Raw genomic sequence first — 25,898 nt, 5'->3', positions numbered from 1 at the left:
TGCGAGAAAGCAAGCTTATGCAGCATCAGCCAAAAAAAAAAAAAAAAAAAAAATCACTTCCATTTCACCCCTCCTTTTGTTCGAAATACCTGCCCAGGTGAGCCTTAAATTTATTTAGGCTATCAACTTCCACAAGGGATGGAAGTCTGTTCCACCTACCAACTACCCGCTGGCTAAAGGCAAATTTCCACACATCTATTCTACATCTGTCTTTCCTCAATCTGAATTTATGTCCTCTCAGGTGATTATTCTGAGCAAGAGGAAATGTTCCATTGGCATTGAGCATGATCAAACCAACCAAGGTTTGTACACCTCTATCAGATCACCTCGCCAGTGCCTAGTCTCCAGACACTGTAATTTGCAAAACTTAAGCCTTTCTTTGTAAGAGCAACCCTTTGTTCCATTCACTAAGCATGTTGCTCTTTTCTATACTCGTTCCAGCAGCTCTACATCCTTCTTGAAATGAGGCCTCCAGACCTGTATACAGTACTCAAGGTGTGGCCTGACCATTGCCTTATACAAGGGAATAATCACCTCCTTATCCCTGCTAGAAAAATTCCTGTATACCATTGACAAGACAGTATGAGCTACTCTTGCAGACTGCTGCACTGCACAGAAAACCTCACATCTGTCTGAAAAATTACCTCAAAGTCCTTTTCGTTCTCTGTCACTGTCAGTGTAGTACCACAGAGTTGATACGTTGCTCTGGGGTTGCTGTTTCCCATATGTAGTAGTTTACATTTGTCAATGTTAAACTTCATTTACCACCTCTCAGCCCATCTGCTAAACCTTTCCGGATCCTGTTGCAGCAGCATAGCATCAGTAGTGGCCTTAACAACCCTGCCAACCTTTGTATTATCTGCAAACTTGGACACTAAGCTTGATATACCATCATCAATATCATTTATAAATACAGAAAACAATAATGGATCCAACACTGAACCCTGAGGGACTGCAGTGTGCAGTGTCCATTGATTACCACTCTCTGTCTTCTCCCCCTCAACCATACCTTTATCCATAGCACCAATTTGCCTCCAATGCCACGTTGTTCCAATTTGTGCAGCAGTCTTCCATATGCAATGTTATCAAAAGCCTTTCTAAGATCCAAATATATAATATCAAAGTTATTCCCTGCATCCAGTTCTTTTGTGACTGCATCACAGTATCCAATCAAATTGGTCAGGCAAGACTTTTCCTTAACAAAACCATGCTGTGTCCAAGCTATAACTTAAGTCTTGTCTAGATGATCCTGCAGTGCTTCTTTAACCAGTGCCTCCATTAATTTACCTGGAACAGAAGTTAAACTAACAGGTCTGTAATTACTTGTGTCAGCCTTTGATCCTCCTTTGTGAATTGGGTAGATCTGGATAGATCTCATCCACCCCAGGTGCCTTTCTTGTGTTTATCTTCAACAATTTCTCCTCTACTTTACTCTCAGTTATTACAAGATTATCTAGGTTACTGCCAGAATGGAATACACCTCTGGCATTCCCCTCACTGAATAACTCCGCATGTGTGAATGGAATTGGTGAAATTGGAGTTTTTTTTGGCTGATGCTGCATAAGCTTGCTTTCTTGCATCATATGCCCCTACTAATTCTAATGCTAATGCTAACAGTTGAACCATCGATATCAAGTGGACCAATCTGATTCGTCCCCATCCTTCTAGAGTTTTCATAAGTAAAGAACTCTTTGCTGTTTTTCTTTGCATCCTTTGCCAAAGATTTTTCGTAATCTGCCTTTGCCTGCCTAACCTCCTTTGTAACTTGGTTACAGACTAGCTTATATCTATCATAGGCTTCTGTGTCACATGTTAATTTATATGTATCCCATGCATTTTACTTCTCTGCCATATATCTCATTAGTTCATCTGACATCCATTTAGGCCTAAACCTTGAACAATATTTCTTAGTTGGTATTTAAAGCCTAGTAGCTTCCAAGATATGTTCTTTGAATGCTTCCCATTTTGAATTTGGTGTTGGTAACAACTGCAGTTGGTCCCACTGTATAGAATTTAAATACTGTGTCAGGCCATCGTAGTCGCCTTTACGAAAACAAAAATCCTTCCCTTTACCCCTGATGGTAGTTACCTCTTCGAGTAAATCCCTATTCAGCACACTGTGATCACTGCCATCTAGTGGTTCCTTTATCTCCAGATTCTTAATGCATGAAGAATCACTACTGATAATCAAATCAAGAGTATTACTCCTTCTGATTGCCTCCCGAACATGCTGATGTAGAAAACAATCATCCAATAAATCCACAAAAGCCTTGCTAATGTGTGAGTGACCAACCCACAAATTCCAGTCAATATCTGGGAAAGTAAAATCCCCCATTATAAGACTCTCTGATTTACTGGCCGACTCTATTTCCCTGTACAGTTTCTTGTTGTACTCATCAGAGTCATTAGGCCTATAGCACACTCCTACTCTCAATTTTGATCTCCCTATGCTTATGTCACACCAAACTGACTCGACACTGCACTGTCCAGCTATATCGACTGGCTTCACTTCTTTGGATTTTATTTGTTTCTTAACTAATAGCATTACCCCCTCCTACCTTCCTATCCTGTCTATCCTTTCTGTACACATTGTACTCCCAAATTCCTATTCTGGATTCCTTATATCTGTGTGACACCACGTCTCTGATATCCCAACAATATCTGCCTTTGATGTTTTGAGCAATACCTCAAATTCATCAAATTTATTTACCAAACTCCTAGCATTGGTGTACACGCAAGTATACATGCACCTGTTTCTATTCTTAGCTACCCTAACACAACCCATGTGTTTACTTGTACTGCAATGAATCCCAGCAATCTCTGAAATATCCTGCATCTTGTTTTCCAGGCTGCTGCTCATTCCAATAGAAGCAGTGCAAGAATCACTTTCACCTCTGCCAGTGGGTACTGTTAATCTATTAGTCCTTGTATCCCCCCAAGCTAGCAGTTTTCCGACCCACCTAACACTGCCTCGATAGCATCAGCAAATATTCTTGCACCCTTTCTGTTTAAGTGTATCCCATCCCTGTAGAAGCACTCTCTACTGCTAACAAGTACAGACCAGGCTGAAAAAAAATTCTACCCCTTGAGCCTTGCACAATCTTTCCAGGGCCGAATTGATCGACATGGGCCTCATCATATACTCCCTCCTATCGTGTCTGGGCAGAATTGTAGACACTTTGAAATTCAACCCTAATTCACGGCTTTTTTTCAACTGTGACTTGTACTTGTTAAGTAATTCTGCCGGTCTGCTACTCTTAATATCATTAGTGCCAACGTGTACAACTATACGATCTTTTGTGCCCTTAAAAAATAATATCTGCTCTACAACGTCATCAACCTTAGCCCCTGGCAGACATACCCTGGTCCTGTTCCACTTATCCTTTTTACAAAGCATGTTCCCCGTTTCCCCTGACAGTAGAGTCACCAACAACTACTAGTTCCTGTGGGACCAGCGCATTCTGTTTTGGGGGTTGCCGCAGTGTTGCGTGATGACCAAGTGCAAGCTCTAGCACCCATCAAGCTCACAGCTGCCCACATTGATGTGGGCAGCTGAGAGCTTGATGGGCCCCTCAATTTAGATCCTTCGAGGGTATCCACCCTGTCCTTCAAGCTCTCATATAGGCCCATAACAACGCTGAATTGTCGCCTGATTTCCTTACATTGCGCACACACAAAGACATCCCTTATGGCAATATCATGTCCTGTACCTTTTTTTTTTTTTTTTTTAAGTTACAGCTGACAGTTACAGGCTCCGCAAAAACGATAATTGTTTGCCTTTTATTTACATGATTGTTGTTTTATATTGTACTTAATACGTAGTCATATAGTTATAGTTACGCTGGTTATTTTTTATTTTAATTTAGATAAAGAGTTTTTGTGGATTTTACTTACGATAGGTAAAACCGTTATTTTTGTTCGATTTTTGTAGCCATTGTTTTTGTATATAGGGAATTCAAAGTTTTTGTAGGGAATTCAAATTTTTTAATTGAGGTAGCTCTAACGCATAATTATATAGTAATACGCTTCACTGTTTCTATTTCATAGTTTCTATTCAAATACTACTGACATTTAATTTATTGATTTTATTAATTTAAACTACCATGCCCCGAACTAGAGCAGCAAAGCAACGGGCACAAAGTGGCAGGAGTGTTGTGACTCGGGGGAGAACTGAGGGGGGCGATTCTCCAACGCGTCACAGCCTAAAAAAATGTGCAACTTGTGAAATGTTTGCCGAACTCTCTGGAACGGAACATGATATTGCCATGGGGGATGTCTTTGTGTGTGCGCGATGTAAGGAGTGTAAGGAAATCAGGCGACAACTCAGCGTTGTTATGGGCCTATATGAGAGTTTGAAGGACAGGGTGGATGCCCTCGAAGGAAATAAATTGAGGGGCCCATCAGGCTCTCAGCTGCCCACATCAATGCCAGAGCTTGCACTTGGTCATCACGCAACACAGCGGCAACCCCCAAGGCAGAATGCGCTGGTCCCACAGGAACTATTAGTTGTTGGTGACTCTATTGTCAGGGAAACGGGGAACATGCTATGTAAAAAGGATAGGTGGAACAGGACCAGGGTATGTCTGCCAGGGGCAAAGGTTGATGACGTTGTAGAGCGGATATCATCTTTCAAGGGCACAAAAGGTGATATAGTTGTACACGTTGGCACTAATGATATTAAGAGTAGGAGACCGGCAGAATTACTCAACAAGTACAGGTCACTGTTGAAAAAAAGCCGAGAATTAGGGTTGAATTTAAAAGTGTCTGCAATTCTGCCCAGACACGATAGGAGGGAGTATATGATGAGAGCCTTGTCGATCAATTCGGCCCTGGAAAGATTGTGCAAGGCTCAAGGGGTAGAATTTTTTTCAGCCTGGACTGTACTTGTTAACAGGAGAGATTGCTTCTACAGGGATGGGATACACTTAAATAGAAAGGGTGCAAGAAAATTTGCTGATGCTATCGAGGCAGTGTTAGGTGGGTCGGAAAACTGCTAGCTTGGGGGGATACAAAGACTAATAGTTTAACAGTAACCGCAGGCAGAGGTGAAGGTGATTCTTGCACAACTTCTATTAGAATAAGAAGCAACCTGGAGCGAGGGGTGTTGGGGGTTTCAGGGACGGATGGCAGTCATCCTGGAATAGTTGGGTATATGGGATGTGTTAGGGTAACAAGGAATAGGCATAGGAGAATGTATGCTTGCATGTATACCAATGCTAGAAGTATAGTAAATAAATTTGATGAATTTGAAGTGTTGGTCAAGACATCAAAGGCGGATATTGTTGGGATAGCAGAGACGTGGTGTCACAAAGATATAAGGAATGCAGAACTGGAATTTGGGGAGTACAATGTGTACAGAAAGGATAGACAGGACAGAAAGGGAGGAGGTGTTATGCTGTTAATTAAGAAAAACATAAAATCAAAAGAAGTGCATCCAGTTGATATAGATGGACAGTGCACTGTTGAGTCAGTTTGGTGTGACATAAGCACTGCAAAAGCAAAAATAAGAGTAGGAGTGTGTTATAGGCCTAATGACTCGAATGAGTACAATGAACAATTGTACAGAGAAATAGAGTGGGCCAGTAAATCAGAATGTCTTATAATGGGGGATTTTAACTTCCCAGATATTGACTGGAACTTGTGGGTTGGTCACTCACACACTAGTCAGACTTTTGTGGATTTATTGGATGATTGTTTTCTGCAGCAGCATGTTCGAGAGGCAGCCAGAGAAAGTAATACTCTTGATCTGGTTATCAGCAGTGATCATTCGTGTATTAAGAATTTGCAGATAAAGGAACCACTAGGTGGCAGTGATCACAGTGTGCTGAAGTGGGATTTACTCAAAGAGGTAACTACCGTCAGGGGTAAAGGAAAGGGTTTTTGCTTCCGTAAAGGGGAGTACAGTGGTCTCAGACAGTTTTTAAATTCTGTACAGTGGGATCGACTGACGATGTTACAAACAGTAAATTCTAAGTGGGAAGCATTGAAGGAATTAATCGTGGAATCTACTAGACTTTTCATACCGATGAAGAAATATTGTTCCAGGTTTAGGCCTAAATGGTTATCAAATGAACTAATGAGACTCGTGACAGAGAAGAAAAATGCATGGGATGCATATAAATTATCAGGCAACGCAGAAGCCTGTAGCAGATATAAGCTAGTCTGTAATCAGGTCACAAAGGAGGTTCGGCAGGCAAAGGCGGATTACGAGAAATCCTTGGCAAAAGATGCTAAGAAAAACAGCAAGGATTTCTTTACTTATATAAACTCTAAAAGGAAGGGGCTGAATATGATTGGTCCACTTGACATCGATGGTTCGACTGTTGATGATCCTGCTCAGATAGCAAACAAACTGAATGAGTATTTTGCATCTACATTCACACGTGAGGAATCATTACAGTTTGAAAATGGAAGAAGGTTATCAAATTGTAGCAGTGTGCTTAATGATTTTGTAATAACTGAGAGCAAAGTGGAGGAGAAATTGTTGAAGTTAAACATAAGAAAGGCACCTGGGGCGGATGGGATCTATCCAGTTATATTAAAGGAGGCGGCAAAGCAACTAAGCAAACCCTTAGCCATAATTATGAGAGCATCCTTGGATTCAGGGGAGGTTCCCACGGACTGGAGATGTGCAAATGTATCCCCAATTCACAAAGGAGGTTCGAAGGGTGACACGAATAATTACAGACCAGTTAGTTTAACTTCTGTTCCGGGTAAAATAATGGAGTCACTGGTTAAAGATGCATTGCAGGATCATCTAGACAAGACTGCAGCAATAATTCAGACACAGCATGGGTTTGTTAAGGGAAAGTCTTGTCTGACAAATTTGATTGGTTATTATGATGTGGTCACAAAGGAACTGGATGCAAAAAATAATTTTGATATCATATACTTGGATTTCGGGAAAGCTTTTGACACTGTTGCGCATGGAAGACTACTGTACAAATTGGAGCAGAATGGTATTAAGGGTAAGTTGCTACAATGGATAAAAGGATGGTTAAGTGGGAGAAGACAGAGGGTGGTAATCAATGGGTGCTGCTCTTCATGGACTAAGTTATTAGTGGAGTCCCACAGGGTTCGGTGTTGGGTCCACTGTTGTTTTGTATATTTATCAATGATATTGATGAAGGTATATCAGGCTTAATGTCGAAGTTTGCAGATGACACGAAGGTTGGCAGGGTTGTTAATGACAGTAATGGCAGTGTGCTACTGCAACAGGATCTAGATAATTTGGGCAGATGGGCTAAGAAGTGGCAACTGAAGTTTAACCTTGACAAATGCAAAGTACTGCATATGGGTAGAAGTAACCTCAGAGAAACGTACCAACTGTGTGGTACTACACTTAAGGTGGTAGAAAATGAAAAAGACCTGGGAGTAATTGTGCAGTCAGATATGAAGTTTTCTGAGCAATGTAGACAGGCTGCTAGGGCAGGTCATGGGGTTTTGTCAATGATATATAGGAATTTTGCTAGCAGGGAAAAGGAGGTGATTGTCCCTCTGTATAAGGCAATGGTCAGGCCACGCCTTGAGTACTGCGTACAGGTCTGGAGGCCTCATTTTAGGAAGGATGTAGATTTGCTTGAGCGTGTACAGAGAAGAGCAACACGATTGGTGAGGGGAATGAAGGGATCCTCTTACCAAGAGAGGCTTAAGTTCTGCAAATTGCAGTGGCTGGAGACTAGGCACCTGCGCGGTGATCTGATTGAGGTCTATAAGGCCTTGAATGGGTTGAGCACGCTGAATTCTGATGGGATCCTCCCACTTGTTCAGAATACGAACCTACGGGGACATAAGTTCAAATTAAGAAAGAATAGATGTGCGGAAATTTGCCTTTAGCCAGCGGGTGGTTAATTGCTGGAACAAACTTCCATCTGTCGTTGTGGAAGTTGATAGGTTAAATAAATTTAAGGAGGAACTGGACAGGCAATTGGAGGGTATGGTGTGATTTTTTTTTGGCTGATGCTGCATAAGCTCCTACACTTGCTTTCTTGCATCAAGTGCCACTACTACTACTACTACCCGATTGCTCCACAAACATCATGCAAGCAGTGCATTTTAAAAGGTGTGATTCAGGGGGCAACTGTCCCCCTCAGTTCTCCTTTGAGCCACAGCACTTCCATTAGCTTGAGCCTTTTGCTTTGCTGCTCTGGTCTGAATCATGATTTCGATTTAATTTCAATAAAATTTCAATTTCAGTACAAAATTAGAACCTTAAACTTGTGTATCCCAACACAGTTATAATGCTATATATATTTTTCAGTATCGAGTATTATCTACGAGTTCCATTTATATAACTTCCGTATCAAGTTTTGTATTAATTTATTATGTTACGTTTGTAATCTAAGTCGTTATATGTATTTAGTTACAAGTACAATTTAATTGACAATGAAGTTTAACAACATTAATAGATTTTACTGATTAATTGACAATATTATATTACCGTATTTCCCCATGTATAAGACACACCTTTATTCGAAAAATTTGGGGCCTAAAAACTGGGTGCGTCTTATACAGTGGTTGTAGATTTTTTTACTTGCATTTCCTGCTTTTTCGCACTTGTTGTCTTTGCACTCATTGTTTCGCACTTGTTACTGGTATATTAGGTTACGTTTTGCCACTTTCTGCCCAGAAATGGCTCAGAAAAGATTTTCGTACAGTGCTTTCTTTTTTTAAGTTTGTTTGTTTGTTATTTGGTTTTTAAACCAAATAACAAACAAACAAACAGGAGAGAGACCATTGAGAAAACTAACCACATCTTCCTCTCTCCCCTTCTTTACTATAGTGAACGTGTCATCCACATATCCTTTCCACTTATGCATAGGGAACTGCAACCTCGCAAAAATCATATTCTCTAATTCTTCCATAGCTAAGTTTGCGACAGTAGAGCTGATTGGAGAACCCATAGCTGTGCCATGAACCTGCCAGTGGTGTCACAGGTCAAAGACCCCATTACTAGGGACTCTAGTAGTGGGGTTGTATATGAGATCAAATGCCCGGATTGTGGGGAACGGTACGTGGGGAAGACAGGGCGACGGCTTAAGGACCGTCTAGGGGAACATACGAGAGCTATACAGACCGCAGAGCTCAATAAGTCCACCATTGCTGAGCACTGTTAGGAAAAACAACACCAGATCTCCCTGAGAATGCCGTCATCCTTGACCGGGCGCATAGATTCTGGGACCGCAAGTGGCTGGAGAGTTTGTGGATTGGGTCATCTGGTAACAGTAGTATGAATAGAGATAGGGGAGTTTGGCTCCACCCCCCTTTTGGAGGCTGTGGTCCTTGCCAGAGACAAACGTTTTAATTTGCCACGCCCCCAGACCATTTACGGTTCCAGCACACGTGAAGGGAGTGTTGAACATGCGCCTGGTCAGACCTGTGTGCCGTGAGCCTGATATTTAAGGATGTGTCGCTTGAACTTCATTATTGTTGAGAAAGGAAGTGGATGCCCCCGAAAGCTTAAATGGTGTTTTATCGCTTTTAAATTTATAATTTTAATGTATTTTAAATTCACCAATTCATTTTTATTTGTTTTAAAGTAAATCAGTTTTTGGTAAATTATTATTTTACAGTTTTTGGTAAATTATTATTTTACAGTTTTTATCGTATCATTTTATTCAGTATACTATTCAGTATTATTTTATCATTAAATCAGTTTATTTAAAAGGTTGGTGTATTTGTTTAAACTTGTGGTATGTGTAACCCCAACCTTAGAGGCCTTTTTGCAGATAAAGTTCTCTCCAGTGGCATATCTTGCTTTCAGTACACTTGCACAGACACAATAGATAATGGCACAATATGGCCTAAATTGCTGGTTCACCTAAAAAAAAATTGTGATGGACTGGTTTGTGCACAGTGTTGTTTATGTTTAATATGCAAAATGGTTTGCATGTTTATATCATGACTAATAAGAAAAGGATAGACAACGTGTTTTTTTATTGGTGAAATACTTTTTCTATTCTTATGTGACTAAATGAATAAATTTAGATTTTTTTTTTTACATGAAATCATTATTAAAAAGTAATTGTTGTCTTTCTGTCTTTTTTAATAAGGCGGCAGAAATATGGAAGAAGTGGAGATGCCTATCAAAGGTGAAGCATTATTTAAAGCATTTTAAAAGTTTTTTATATGATTAATTGAATTAAAAAACTGCCATGAATATCAAGAATACCTTGATATATTGTCAGTTTTCATAGGAGTGGGAATGGAAAATTAACACATCATAACATGTTTAAGAATTGGTGTTATCTCAAAAGATTATTTTTCCCTTTGTGCACAATCCAATTTCAATACCATTAGGTACCAAAGATAGGATAATTTGAGATATATTTGGAATTTGCAAATTTTTTTTTTCTTTTAAATTCTGATACCTTAACTATTTTTTTGTTCTTTATGGTATCCTCACAAATTCAGATCCTCTGCTATTACCGTCATTTTTCGAAGTGCATAGTGATTTTAAATGCAGTGCATGCCACTTATCGTGATCACGGATATTATCACTTTTATGAAGTCCTGATCAGATGTATTTGAATACATAGAAAAAAAACTTTATTTATTTTAATCAGCACTTCGGTTTATGTTATCAATTTTTTTTTTTTTTTTTGCCTTATCATGGTTTACACATGTGCAGCGGAAGCGATTATGTGACATCCCAATTTGTTCTTGAATTCTGACAAATTGTGTTTCTAGTACTGCTGCTTTGTACAGTTGGTGTCATTACTCTATGAAAGAAAGTACCATATTTGTACTACCAAGCTGACTGTTTTAAAGTAGTTCATTGATTTTAATATTTTCTTTATTCGTATTTAATGGTTTTTATGGATTTCCAGAAACATTATGACAGTTTCATTTTTATTGATGACTTTCTGAAAGAAATAGTGGACAATCAAATCAAAGTATTTTATATTGCTTGGTTTTCTTTCTGTCCCCTTTCACCTTTTTAATGTACAAATTTCTGCTCTAAACAATGCTGAATAGCTGCATTATTGTTTCTTCAGTTTATTGTTATCACTTTAGTTGGATCCTGAGGGGATCACAGTAAGTGGCATCCACTGAATATCCAGGCTGAGGCCCAACAGTTTTTTTTAGATATAGTGTGGGTGGCAGATTTTGAAATAAAAAAATTCATGGCATTCTTAAAAAAAGGAGGAAAAAAAGTCTTTAACCATTGTATGATTTATTTCTAATAAGGTGAATAGATGGCAGCTTAAGGCATCAAATTCAGCTGGAGTCATGCAAGAAAACAACCAAATTTACTTTTTTAATGTAGCTCCCAAGTGTTACAGGAGTAGAGATGTATCTTTTCAAACATATTCCTTAGAATACAATTCAACGTATAATCATATGTGTGAATTGAGTTCCTAAAACATTTTTCAAAAGATGTGCTGCATTTGGAGTTATGCAAATCTGTAATTGACCCACCATCTGAAATCCTTTAAGGAACTTTTAAAACTGCAGAATCTGCTAGAAACATTTTTAAGGAAGTTTTAAAGCTGTGCAAACTGCACCATGCACATTCAAATAAAAAATATTTAGCATATGCAAATAAATTGCACATGAGAAGGGGGGAAAAATGACTGAACACCTGCCTGTGCCCAGGCATCACTAGGCTGTTGCCAATAGTAAAACTGCTCAGTTAATACTGTATCTAATACATATGATAAATACATAACACATATCAGACAGTTTTGTTTGTTATAACTGCCTAGTTATAATTTGTTATAACTGCCTAGGCAGATAACACTGCCTAGCCACGTTTTTTAGGACCATGAGTAACACTATGTTGGACCACCATTTTCCCAAATCAGTGTTTTAAAATGATGTGACATTGGACCATTTATGTAGCATAATAATGTGCAATTCCTGGAGTGACATGGGCAGAAGATTGTTCTACTGCATGCACTCTTCCAGTGCATGCAGTAGAACAGTTTAATTTAATTTATGTTTCTTCCATATGGAAGAAACATAAGTTAATTTATGTTTCTTCCATATCCTTCATCACCATGTTTTCTTTGATTTTTCTCATCGTTGTATCCCATCCAATGGCATTTCTATGATCTTAATCACTGGGGATGTCTGTAGCTGTTGCTTTATATAGCTCATCCGTGTCAGTCTACTTTCTCACATTTTTTTCACCAGTTGACCTCACATCTAGACTCTCTCGTTCTGTCCTAAAAATTATATTCCAAATGTAGCGTATATAAACTTAAAATTAGGAAGTGGCTCTAGCCTGGTACTTATGTCACATTCCTGTTGACAGGCCATGGGTTTTTTAAAACAAAATTAGTTGACCTTTTAGCTGATTAAGCTAAAAGGTCAGCTTAAGTGTGTGACTTCCATCTGTTGTTGTGGAAGTTGATAGCTTAAATAAATTTATGGGAAGGGTTTTTTTTTTTTGGCTGATGCTGTATAAGCTTGCATTTTTGCATCATATGACTCAACTGATGCTAATTTCCTGTATTGGAAAAGGTGGCTTTGTGGCTCAAATCCTGCAGTTTTAGATGTTCATATGTAAGTAGAAAGGGGCAGTGTCTTTCCCAAGGACAATCTGAACCACTTAGTGTCTACCATTCATGCCAAGAAGTTGAGAGCAAATTTCTATTGAATTTTGTCATCACCTACTTGCAATTGTTGCTTACAGTGGAGTTCATATGGATCAAACCACAAAAACTCATGCTGTGCTTGTATACTGTCACATACAAGATATTCGGCCTTCTCCTTGACATATTCAGTGTCTAAGCACTAATTTCTCCTTCTGGTGCCAATTCTCGTACACCCCTGTCCTTAGACCTTCCCATGACTCTAGTAGCAGTGTTCTGCTACCTTTCATGTTTGGGATAACTATTAAAAAAAGTTCATAATATCCAGATGAGCATTGTGATTAGGAGTTCAGATATATATGTCAAACTTATCATGATGTAAGTAAATCCAGTCACTCGCTCATATAGCATATATATTTATTTTGAATTTAAACTTACGTTTTGTTACTAAATAGTATTATGAGATGTAATAATAAATATATATATTGTTTTTTTTTTTTTTTAACATGTGAATTAATTTAGTATTTGCAGTATTCTCAATTTTTAGATTAGGTACAATGTACCCTGTACCACCCAGTTTTTATCTATACCATAAGGTAATCCCTCTCTCTCACATACACACCACCACCACCAAGATAATACTGTTAAATTATATAATTTAATTTTACAAACTGCATTATTTTCTGCTTTCCCTCTTTTACAGTAGAAAATGACTCTAAATCTGAAGAGAAAGAGCTATCATTAGATGAACAGTTGCAGATTTTATTGGAAAAAATGGACAAGACATCAGATATTAAGCATGGAGGTAACTATATTATTCTCCCATCTCTATAAAAGTGGTCAAATGTCCTGCTTGAGTCATGATAACGGTTGAACCTTTTTCACTTCACTAAGAGTCTTCATGAGTTAGTGGTTATGATATGTTGAACAAAATAACTTGTGTAATAAAGACCCACTAATATTCGTAAAATCGGACAAATGTATTTGTCCGATTTTACAGATATTAGCGGGCCTTGATTACACAAGTTATTTTGTCCAACATGTAGTATCAAGTTTCGGGACAGTAAGATTTCCATAATGTTATTTTTTATATGACAAAAAAAATATACACAATTTTCAAACAGATAATCTTGCATCTACACCGATGAGCCAAAACATTATGACCACCTACTTAATATGATGCTGGTCCTCCACGTGCAGCCAAAACAGCTCGTACCCAGCGAGGCATGTACCCTACAAGATTTCTAAACGTGTCTTGTGATATCTGGTACCAACACGTAACCAGCAGATCCTGTAAGGTCCGTGGTTGAGACGCCGCAGATCGGAGTTGCTGTTCCAGCGCAAATCACAGATGCTTGATGGAATTGATGTCTGGGAAATTTGGAGGCCAGGGCAATACCTAGAAGTCTTCCTCATGTTCCATGAACCAGTCTCAAACAATCCGGGCAGTGTAGAATGACACATTATCCTGCTGAAAGATGGCAGAGGGGAAGACCGTTGCCACGAAAGGGTGCACCTGGTCAGCAATGATGTTTAGGTAGGTGGTAGACATCAGAGTGCCCGGCACATGGATGACTGGACCCAGGGTATCCCAGCAGAACATTGCCAAAAGCATGACACCAACGCCACCGGCTTGTTTTCATCTCACGGTGCATCCAGGCACCATCACTTCCCCAGGTAAATGATGGACACATACCCAGCCATCCACATGGTGCAACAGAAAATGTGATTCATCAGACCAGACAACCTTCTTCCAATCACTCAAGGTCCAGTTTCGAAGCTTGCATGTCCATTGTAGGTGAACTGTGGTTAGCAAGGGCACTGGGAGCGGCCTGTGGCTATGTAGCCCCATTTTTAGCAGGGTTTGATGTACTGTGACACATTACTCCAATTACCGGCTAGTTGCGCCACTGTCGCCATTCTGTTGCTACATACCATCCGGGAGAGCCTTCACTCACCTCGAGCATCGATGTGCCATGGTCGTCTAACACATCGCTGTCAGTTCATGGGTTCCCACTCCTTTGACCACTTTCGGTATCCTATAGTTAACCACGGATGACTGTGAGCACCCCACCAGCCGTGCTGTTTTGGATATGCTGTGACCCAATCATCTGGCCATTACAATTTGGCCTTTGTCAAATTTGCTTTAGTCCGCTGCCTTTCCCATCTGAAGAACAAGAGTAACACTGATTAACGTAGCTCAGTATCAGGTGTTTTTATACTATGTCCCGACTTGCGCACGCAACATAGTTCACCTGCAGTTGCTTCGATTTGCATAACGACTCGCTGGTCATAATGTTTTGACTCATCAGTGTATATTAATATTACTGAATAATTAATTTCTTAATTAATAAATGTTAATTTATTAAATGAGTAATTGCCTTGGTTTTCTTATCATAGGAATGTGGTGTACACTTTACATTATTACCAAAAATGTGTACTTATTCTGCACTGTTTATAAGATTGGTAGGAATGTTTTTAATAAAAAAGTTGCTTGAGAATGACAAACACATTCTCACATTCTGTACTGACATATGCATAGTCTGTGGAAGTGGGGGGGGTCAAAAGTAAAAGGAAAATGATAGTGGGCTGTCTTATAGATCACAAGGATGTGTAAATTATAATAGAGTCCTCTATTTGCAGATTGAATGGATCAGCAAGTGTACCTTGCTCTGGGAGATTTTCCTCTTCACTGATTGGAGCAGGTAGAAGGGAAACTCACTATGGGGTACAAAATTGTTAATTCAACTAATCAGTTATATTTATGTCAGAATATTAGGGAAAGTACTAGGTACAGGAATATTCTAAACCAGAGCATCACCTGTGATCCAGCTAGTATCATAGGGTTGCCAGTATAAGAAGCTTCAGTTGAGAGTGATTGTGTTAAGGTGGATGATGACAAGTGAAATCTCAGTTGCTGACAATGATAATGGGGATTTTAATTTCAGGAGGGAAGGTGGGACTATAGCAGCCTTATCTAATACTACCTGATCTCTATTAACTAGAGAAGCAGCATGGAGAATCAAATATGAATGAATTGTAGAACAACTTTAAAATCTGATGTATCATCTGAACATAATGTTCTTTACCTAAATGCCTGAAATAAAACTACTTTAGACTCTGTTACCAGTACAGTCTAAAAATCATGTTCCACAAGGTTTTCTCAACAAAGAAATGGAAGGGGGAACTTTCAGAAATATTCTGATTTTTCTAATATAATTAAAAATACATTCTAAACTTTACACAGGTGAAGTGTATATTTCAAGTATTTAGATAGCTTTAAAGCTGTCATCACAGAAGTCATGGATTCATATATACCATTAAGGAAATAGAGCATAAAGAGAATGCCAAGATAGGTGAATGAGGAATTTGCTTGTTTAGCCAAAAAAAAAAAAAAAAAAGAAAAGAAAAAGCATGGGATAGTTATATAGCAATGAAAGCTCTGAAACATGTAAATTATAAGTTTATCTGTAATAGTACCACAGAAATGGTTAATCTGGCAATGTCTGAGAAACACAAATGCGATTTGACCCTAATGTAATGGATTTGGAATAGTCACTGATAATGCTGGTCAACACTTAAAATGTTATGAAAACAGAAATATCCATCTTGACTAATTTCATGCTGTTGAACATAAAAATCACGTTAAAATTTGTCGATTGGCTCTTCTTTTCAAATTATAGTTGGAGTCTCATATCAGCGAATTTCTCTACATTATCAACTACAGCGCTCTTATCATGTGATCGGCAATTGTTGCTTCTCTATGCATCATGTGGTAAGTTGTTGTCACCTCAAATGCGTCTTCAACTCTGTTGCAGTAACCCTCGAATACGGCTAGGTACTAGGTGATTTGTTCTCAGTTAATGGTTCTCTGTGAGATTCCTACTTTTTGCACAGTATTTGTGTTGTGTAAGATTAATGTGCCCTGTAATTGTGTAAACAGTCCGGATAACTTCTGTTACATATGTGGAGAAGTCACGTTAGCTTCAAGAAAGCATCCATTAACTCGAGCCATAAAAAAGGACTACTTCTTGTACTTTGGGTTAAGTAGTCTATCAGGACAAGAACTGGGCTCCACACATATGCTGCACTACCTTTTCATCAAAACTCAATGCATGGGTAAATTGAAAAGGATGTTTTATGCTTTTCACAGTGCCCATGATATAGAGGGAGCCAAGAAATCACGTCACAGACTGTTACTTCTTTTGGTGCCTCTTATTAGAAAAGTAATGACAATGAAGAAAAAGCAGACAATAACGTTTCCAAATATACCATCTGCAATTCGTTCTGTGCCTCACAGTGAAGCTACCTATTCCTGAACCATGCAACCCATTTTCTATACACTCTGATGAAGATGAAGACAGTGATGAACATTAACTTGATATACATGAAGAAGTACAGCAGTTGTCTACGTTAAGGGATCCACCATTTTGTCCAAACCTTTAACCTTTTGAACCACATAAGATCACAGAACGTGAGTTTGGAAATGTCATTGTCCACTTTTTCTTCATCTTGAACTGCCATATAATAAGGCAGAGCTTTTCGCCTCAAGGCTACAACACTGGAATCTTCTAGATGCTTCTGTGAAAGTGACATTTCACACTCGAAATAAAGACTATGATAAATTCTGTCAAACAGGAAGTGAACTCACTTCACCTCCTGTTTGTTAAAATTCAGTCAGGAAGTGAAATGAGAATACACTACATTGACTTCACCATGTGTCAATGTAGTGTATATGTTTGTAAGGATGTTGATGGTCTAATGGCAGCAATGACCTTGAGGTACGTTCCCGAACGATGGCAACTATTTATAGACAGCTTCTAAAGTTAGCTATAAGGATGTGTTATTACACAGTGGAAATATGCTGCCTTTGATACCTCTTGCGTATGCTGGCCACAAGAAAGAGACGTACCCAAACACAGAGAACATTCTCTTAGTTGTGCACTATCAGAACTGAGTGGCAGATAAAATCGACATTTTATTAGGTCTACAAAAGGGTTACACTAAGTATTGTTGCTTTCTCTGTGAATGGGATATTCTTGCCAAGGATATGCACTATGAGAAGAAGAATTGGCCTCAATGAAAATCATTAACTCCTGGAATGAAGAACCTAGCATTTGAACCTCTGGTAGATCCAAATAAAGTTTTATTTGGTAGATCCAAATAATGCTTCCACCATTCCACATCAAACTGGAGCTCGTGAAAAATTTTGTGAAGGCTTTGGAAGTGAATGGTCCTGCATTCACATACTTGCAAGAGAAATTCTCAAGACTTAGTACAGAAAAGATTAAGGCAGGCATTCAGGCAGTCCACAAATAAGGCAACTTTTCAAAGACGAACAGTTCAAATGTATCCTTAGTGATAGTGAGAAATCAGTGTGGAAAGCCTTTCAAAATGTTTCTACTGGTTTTTCTAGGAAATGTTAAGGTCAGCAATACAGGCAGCTTATGGAAGATCCCATTACTTATGGAAAACTGGGGTGAAAACTGTCATTGATGATGCATTATTGCACTCATATTTATTTCCGCCAACCTGTGGTGACATCAGTGACGAACTTAGTGAATGCTTCCATCAAGACATTGCAGCAATGGAACAAAGATACAAAAACAAATGGAGTGCCACTATGTTAGCTGATTATTGTTGGATGGTGAAAAGGGATGCTCCCGAAGCTGAATACAAGCAAAAGGCAAAAAGGTCCCGTGTTTTATACAGGCATGTTCATAGCTACATCTTACTGCTATATAAATAAAAAACATACCTTGTATAAATATAAAAAACTACTCGTTTCAAAAACAAGAGCCAATCTGACATTTTAAGGACTATTTCTGTGTTTAGCACCCCAAAATCTATATAGATTTGTTGTTCAGTGTTATAAACACAATATGGTTTCTTTATGTTAGTATCTTTTTTCCTTTTAGGTGCACGTAGAAGACGCATAAAACAGCTGAAGATGGAAATAGTGAAAGTTCGCCGGAAGATTTCTATGCAGTCAAATATTGCAAATAAGGATAAAATACAGGAAAATGGAGAACCAAGTGCAGACAGTTCTTCAGATAAGGAAGATGTTAAAGAGAAAGGGAAAGAAAAAGATGAAGAAAGAACTAAAGAGAGGATAAAAAGACGAGGAAAAAGTAGAAGAACTAAATTAGAATCTTCAACGCTGCGCAAGCAAGAGAACATTAGGAACTTAAAGCCTAAAACAAAAACAAGCATTCGTAATGCTTTACCTGTAACACATACCTCATCAGATGGTATGTATAAAGTTATTTTAATTAATTTGATAGTATGGATTTTCTAAAAATATTGTTAACATCAATGTTTTTGTTATTGAAATGAATGTATGATCCCAAATTGAAATGAATGTATTCTATGATCCCAAAATCATAGAAAAAGTTATTTACAGTTACTGTTGAAAGGACGTTGGAAGTTCTAGTAATTGATTCGCATTTCAGACTTCTTCACTCAGGAAGTAGGTTATTACACTAAACCAGTTTCTAACCAATGTCTTGCAGAGGAATTTGAATTTTCCTGTCGTGCATCTAGATCACCAGAAATACCTGCCTACCCAAGACATTACTTTTTCATTGTAATTTAATAAAATTTTATCAGAAAGTATATATACAAACACTATATTGCCAAAAGTAACTGGGTATCCACTTGTTTCAAAGAACCTTTTGTTGATACATAGTATAGTAACACGAGGCCCACCTCTAATCTTAATTACACAGTTAATAGATTCCAGACCAATATTTGATAACAAGAAGGAAGTATTTTGGCTCATTATTCACTCAACACATCAGTTAAGTTCCTGATTGTGGGTGTATTGGCCAAGACTAAAGCCGATATTCCATTTTATCCCAGTGGTGTTCAGTGGAGTTAAGATCAGGACTCTGAGCAGGCCATTGAAGATTTGCATGCCCATTTATTCAAACCAAATTTGAATAAATGGGCATTCAAAAGGAAGAACAGAATTGATTAGAATGTTCGTGTACCGCATAGCATTCATTGCTCTAGGAATAACAACCAATGTCCAACCCCAAACTGTGACAGCATCTCTGCTAAGCGTCTTAGTTGGGATGACACAATCTGATTAATAACATACTGTGGGAATCTGCCAGACTCAAACACTACTATCAGATAAGAAACCATATATGTGATTTGTCACTCCATAACAGCTTTCCAAAATTTCAGGGATTAATTGCCTGTGCAATAGCACTACACACTGTGGTGAATATTATTCAACAATGGAAGACCATAGTAGGTGATATTTCAACAAAAAAAAATTGAATGACTTCACAAACTCACAAAATGTAGTTGGAGAACCATAAAGAGGGTAGCTCGTGCTTCATACATGTTCTGTGAAAAATATCACAGAGCAGGTCCACGAGGCCACAGGATTAATTGTCAGCATGCCAACCGTCATAGGGAGCTGCATAGCCTTGAGTTCAGCCATAGGTAAGCCATGCACAAGCCCACTCACCAGTGCAGCATTTCTGGTGGTCATTCCTGATGCTTGTGAAGAGTGAGATGCTGTGGAGTGATGAATCTTGATGCAATGTTTATCCTGATAGATGTGTTTGGATATGGATATTGAATGAAGAATTCACTTTCTGTCAGAGTCTGTCATTTTAACCATAAAGTTTGTTGGAGATGGTCTTATACTGGAGCTATTTCATCTGACTCAGGCCTGGTCCATTGACACAGTGCCTGAAACCATGAAATCCATGAACTATTTGGATATTTTGGACAATTATGTGCTACCTAACCTGGAAATACTAGAGACATAGGACCTGTCAATAATGTGTTTGCACACTTGAAAATCATCTAAAATTTTAAGGTAAAGTGATGTACCAAGGCTCATTCATAGGATTGAAAAAAAAGCATTAATTAATACCAATTTATTATATATACTTACTTGTGTATGTATTTTCACACAAGTATACATTGTTAATACCCACCTTAAAAACCCAAGAAAATTTTTCTTGGATATTTTTGGATATTTCAAGGATATTTTTCAGTCTTTTGGCAGGCTTAACCTGAGTTTAAGAATGCTTTTGTTATTATAAATAAGGTTTAGCAGCCTCCTTCGTTACTTATTTTATATAATTGGATAAATGCTATCTGCTCCTTATGCTTTCTTCACTTCTAACCATGATAATTCCTCCAGATAGTTCTACTAATCATGAATGTAGACTGCTAATCTGTTACATCATTCGGTAACTGACTGTCTTCAGCAGTTCTACTAATCTGTTCAATCCATTTAGTCAATTATCTGAATTGTTTAATAGTTTGATTAACACTGAAGACTGTTAGTTTGGTTAGCACTCTTCTCCTCTTAAAAAGGTATATTCTTGTTTGATTCATCAGCGATTTCTTTCTGATCTTCTATATCAATTCTGCTTCTCCCCTGTAATGGGCCAGTACAGTTTATTTCTATCCTTTTGGTTTTTACGCATGCAAAGAATTCATTGTCTTTCTTGTGCCTTTTTTTTTCTTCTCAGATCCTCTTCATACTCTTCCTTGCACTGCCCCCCAATAAAGGAGCAGTGCAAAATTGTGATGGTTATTGGCTAGTATACTTTACTTGAAGATTTTTAAAAGCAATTGAATCAGTAGTAATTCTAAGCCAAGATTATTGGTGGTATCCCTAACAAGTTGATCTAGATATCTAGGAGCTGCCTGCTGTTAGTTGAGTGTCATACCTGCAAGGTCCAATCTTTGTCCAGAAAGTCCTCCATTCTGATTTGTTCCAATTTCATTGTATGTTAGCTTATAATTGTGTTCTCAACACATTCATTAGGTCCATAGCACACCGTTACTCTGTTTTGTTGTACCATTCTTTGTGTCACACTTGACTGATTCAGTATTATTCTGATGGTTCCCATCAAAATAGGTCTCTTCTTGAATATGTGCTTTCTGATCAGAAGCATAATCTCTCAATGACAATTCAGACTGGTGGTGGTGGTAGCATTTTATTGGTGCAAATTGTGCTCCTTGATACCAGTGGAGCAGCATTTGAATGCCACTGGTTATCTGCAAATGGGTTCTTCTAACAGGATAATGTACCATGTCACAAGGCCACAATAGTATAGAACCAGTTCTAAAAAAAAAAAAAAAAAGTATAGCCATCCTAACTGCCAACAGCATTGAACCATTCTGTTATTATAGCAGTTTCCTTCATTTCCAGGACATGAATTCCTACATCAGAAAAAAGTCATATTAAATTTTCAGTGCAGATTTTATTAGATACAATGAGATTCATAAGTAATAAGATTTAAGTGTACTTTAAAACTTAATTTATTTCCATTTTTTTAAATTTTTCTTGTTTTTTTTAATGCAGATTCTGAAGAAGAATTATCAGTGTCATCTGAATCATCTCCTGTGCCTTTCCCTATTCCATCCCCATCTCCTGAACACAGTGCTCTTCAAAGGTCTAGGACAAAATGTGCATCCACAAAGGTTACAAGGGGTCAGTTACAAACTGTTGTACAATCACAAAGCAGATCCCTTAAAAACCAAAAATCATCTCCCACAAAGTTATCTGTACCGCAGATGTCTTCACCTCGTTCCCCTAAAAGAATAGGATCCCCACCCTCATTATCATTAGCTAAATCTCCTAAAACATCAAAAGACTTAATGAACTCAAATTTTTCAACGCCGCCAACGTTAATTAGTGCTTCATCATCTATTTCATCTACTAAATCATCAAAAACATCATCAGCAAAATCACTTGCATCTAGTTCATTGCCATCATTATCAAAGTCATTAAAAGGTGCCTCCTCCCCTCCTGTGTTAAAGCCACAGGTTCCTCTTCCTTCAGTGAAGGACCAGGAGCAACAAGCTACCTCTACAAGAGTTGGTAAGAAAATTATAATTTTAGTAATCCTCGACATTATTTTTTATTTAATTAGAGAATTAATAGAGGGAGTGTTTTTTACTTACTTATTTCCTTTTAATGTTGATTAGAGCAAAATACCAACTTTTCAAGGTTAGTTAATCTCATGAAACGTGGCAGTATGAGGTAAAACAATGATTATTTTCTTTTATAGCTGTCCACACATGTGTGCAGACTGAAAAATGTGTGGACAATAGGAATAAATTAAGAATTGAATTTCCAAAAAAGTAATTCATTCTTCCATTTATAGACTTATCTGGGAAATTGAATACATGAGCCATCATTATCATTATGATCAGTGAACTGCCAAGGGCAGGTCTACACACAACCCAACAACCACTTCTCCATATCTCCCTATTCTTTGTCCTCCTTTTGACCTCTTCATGTCTATTTCATCTACTAAATCATAAAAAACATCATCAGCAAAATTTTGTATGAGATTTTGGTCCTTATTTTAAATAGCTTGTTTGTCATCCTAATTATTACTCTTTATCTGAGGAATAATTAGGATGACACAAGCCATTTAAAATAAGGATCAAAATTTCATACAAAATACATAATGAAAATAGATCTGCTTTAGGGCCTTAACATCATAACGATACTGATGTGTTGAAAAAGTTTTAAGTATTTAATTGGTTTTTTAATAGCATTTAGGTAACTTACTTTAAAAATATTTGAATATGAGTGCAGATGGATGCTATAAGACTATTAGGCAGAAGAGGAGCAGGGAGAGGCAGTGGTTTACTCTAGAAGGACTTGGTTGAGGTTCAAAGAATGAATTGTGTTGTTTATTTATTTTTTTTTTTATCAAATTTTTTTTTATATAATCTTTGGTAGAATGATCATAGAGAAGATCATTATTGGAAAAATACTTGAGAGTTTCAATAATTTTTCCTAATGGCCTCTTGTAATCTCAGTTCTTTTTATTTTGGGAATTCTATTGTATCATCATTCCTGTCAGTTCTCTCTTCTTCAATAATTAACTCTGCCAGATCCTCATTTGTTCAAGGCATTACAAATGATTCGAGCAATTCTCCGAAATGTTTTCATCTTTTCCAGTGTTTGCATTTTAGTTTGCACTTAAAAGGTGCAAACAGCTGTTCATCAACTAAATAGCAACTTCCTTCCAAACTTGTCCAATAATTCAACACAATCAAAAATATTTGTTTGAAAAATCTTTCATGTTATTTTCATTGATCATGTCCATTTTGGCAATTAATTTCCTAAAGTGAGGCATAAATAATGTTTTCAAAACACTCAACTCCCTGGTTTTGTGATTACATTGCAGATGTCATAATGCAAATTTTGCTTAGCAAAAATTAATCGAGCCTCATAAATACTTAGATAACGAGGACCCACTCTATGCCAAGGTAAAGCCAATTTATTCAAAAGCATAACATTCCAGAACTAATCTGTTGATGCCCTTTTAAAGACAGAATTGAAGAAGCAATTATATCTCATTTGTCTCTGTCTGTTTTCCACCTGTTTTTGTGTGTTGGGTTGGAGGGGGTGAATGGCAAACTCATGCTAACTTCCTTCAAAACATTTAGAAATTTGTTGATTTCTAAATCTGTTGAATGGGAAGAGTTAAGATCTGATGTATTCATTTTCCATTCCATTGTTGTTTCCATGTGAGCCTTTGAGCAAGTACTGATTCTGAATCCAGACTTTGGCTACTCCTTTGCATATTCCATCATCCAATGATTATTATATATATATATATATATATATATTCCCATTCATAAGTTGATCTTATTTATTAAAAAAATAATAAAAGGTCTGTTTATATTCTGGGTAGGCCACATTGGATCAGAGGAGTTTCTCTATATAAAGTGAACTCTAACATTTTGAGTGATAAAGCAATGTGCAGTTAGTTTAAAAACACTGTATTTATCTTCTGCAACTGAATATTACATGTGCGCACAAGACCTGACTGGTGATAACTGTATCCCCTCCCCCCTTTTTTATTTGTATCATGGTCTGTCTGTAACAACCACTCTCTTTATAATTATTTTGTCATCAAAATGCATAAATTTGCTCTGTAGTCAACGGATAAGGGTTTCATACCCCTGAGGCAATGAGAACAAATTTTCATTTCAAGGGTCGTGGATAGAATTTTTCTCAGCATGGGCTGCATTTTGTAGAAATGGAATACTCCTAACAGAACAGGTCCAGAAATATATGCTGATGCTGTTGAGGCAGAGATAAATGTTGCTGGAAGCTGCATATGTTAGGGTGGGATGGTGTAAACACAGGATCAATAATTTTATTCTGACTAAAAGCATAATGTATTAAATTTTTGCACTACATTGCAATTTTATAATGGGGACCAGAGTAAGAAGACCTGTTGTGAGTTCTTATAACACTATCGTGTTATAAGAACCCAGCTTGCTTATATAAGAACCCACAGACTTTTCTCGTCATGTGGAAGAGATGGAAGTGGGCTATAGAACTTTGGGGAAACAGTGGAGAATTAGTGCACTTCCTCAGGGATTTACCAGTTGGAAAATCCCTGAGGAAGCACTATCATAAGCAATGAGTAATTTGGAAATGCTAGACTTTCACATTTGTGTAGTAATGCTAGAATGCTAATAAATTTGAAATACTAGTTAAATCAACAAATGCTACCATAATTCAGATATCAGACATGTAGTGTCACTCTTGTATTGGTTGCAGAATTTGAATATTATTAATATATATGGGAAAGACGTGTATGAGAGAAGGGGGGGGAAGACACTATGGTTTTAACTGTGAAGCATGTCAATTCAAGAAGAAGCATTTCCAGTATACGAGAACGGTTGGAACGAATGGATGGGCGAAATGGAAAGAGTTGGGTTTTTTTTTATTCCCCCCCCCCCAAAACATGTTATTGAGGGTGTCTACATACCTAACAAGTGCAATGAATATGATTACAATTAATGTAGACAAGTGGAGTGGATAAGCAAATATTTCATCTTTCATCATAATGGAATTTAATTTTACAGAGATAAACTGGAACTTGTGCAGTTTTAAAGCACAACAGCAATGTATATTTGAATTGATTTGATGACTTCTTCATACATCAACATATTACAGATGCCACACAGAAGAATAATGGTTTTGATGTCAGCTTTATTAAGAATTCAACTGTTATTGAAAAATTTTGCATTAAGGAACCATTAGGAGTCAGGAATTGTAATGTATTCATATGTGACACATTAATACATTATGATTTTTGCAAAGAAAATCATAATGTATTAACGAAAATCATAATTATAATTGCCTCAGGCATTATTTTAATTCTGTTGAATTCTATTGATCGATGAATTTATATTGCTTGGCAATACAAAAGTATGCAAGAGCGATATCAGTTAGATTTTTTATGTACTGTGATTATCCAAAGCAATATTTCTCTCCTTAAATAAGTTCTTTATTCCATTTTATTAAAAATTCCAAAAATATTTTGCTAGCCATCCATATATTGC

At 37.5% G+C, this 25,898-nt stretch overlaps 1 protein-coding gene across 3 annotated transcripts in view; it reads left to right on the top strand.

The window, feature by feature from the left end:
• Positions 1-25,898, top strand: part of Br140 (bromodomain-containing protein 140) — a 507,858-nt gene that overhangs the window by 250,877 nt on the left and 231,083 nt on the right. For 2 of the 3 annotated variants that reach the window (XM_090369105.1, XM_090369102.1), the window contains exons 12-15: positions 10,053-10,091; positions 13,243-13,344; positions 18,458-18,790; positions 21,880-22,398. In XM_090369105.1, coding sequence (XP_090225231.1) covers positions 10,053-10,091; positions 13,243-13,344; positions 18,458-18,790; positions 21,880-22,398 — 993 coding nt within the window. The remainder of the gene's footprint in view (positions 1-10,052; positions 10,092-13,242; positions 13,345-18,457; positions 18,791-21,879; positions 22,399-25,898) is intronic. The other variant, XM_090369103.1, reaches the window with a different exon arrangement.

The sequence above is a fragment of the Mastigoproctus giganteus genome, chromosome 2, assembly GCF_048544385.1.
Source record: "Mastigoproctus giganteus isolate SK-2022 chromosome 2, ASM4854438v1, whole genome shotgun sequence".
Classification (NCBI taxonomy): Eukaryota; Metazoa; Arthropoda; class Arachnida; order Uropygi; family Thelyphonidae; genus Mastigoproctus; species Mastigoproctus giganteus.
Note: the sequence above shows the minus strand (reverse complement) of the source record. Positions and strands in the feature narration are given on the sequence as shown.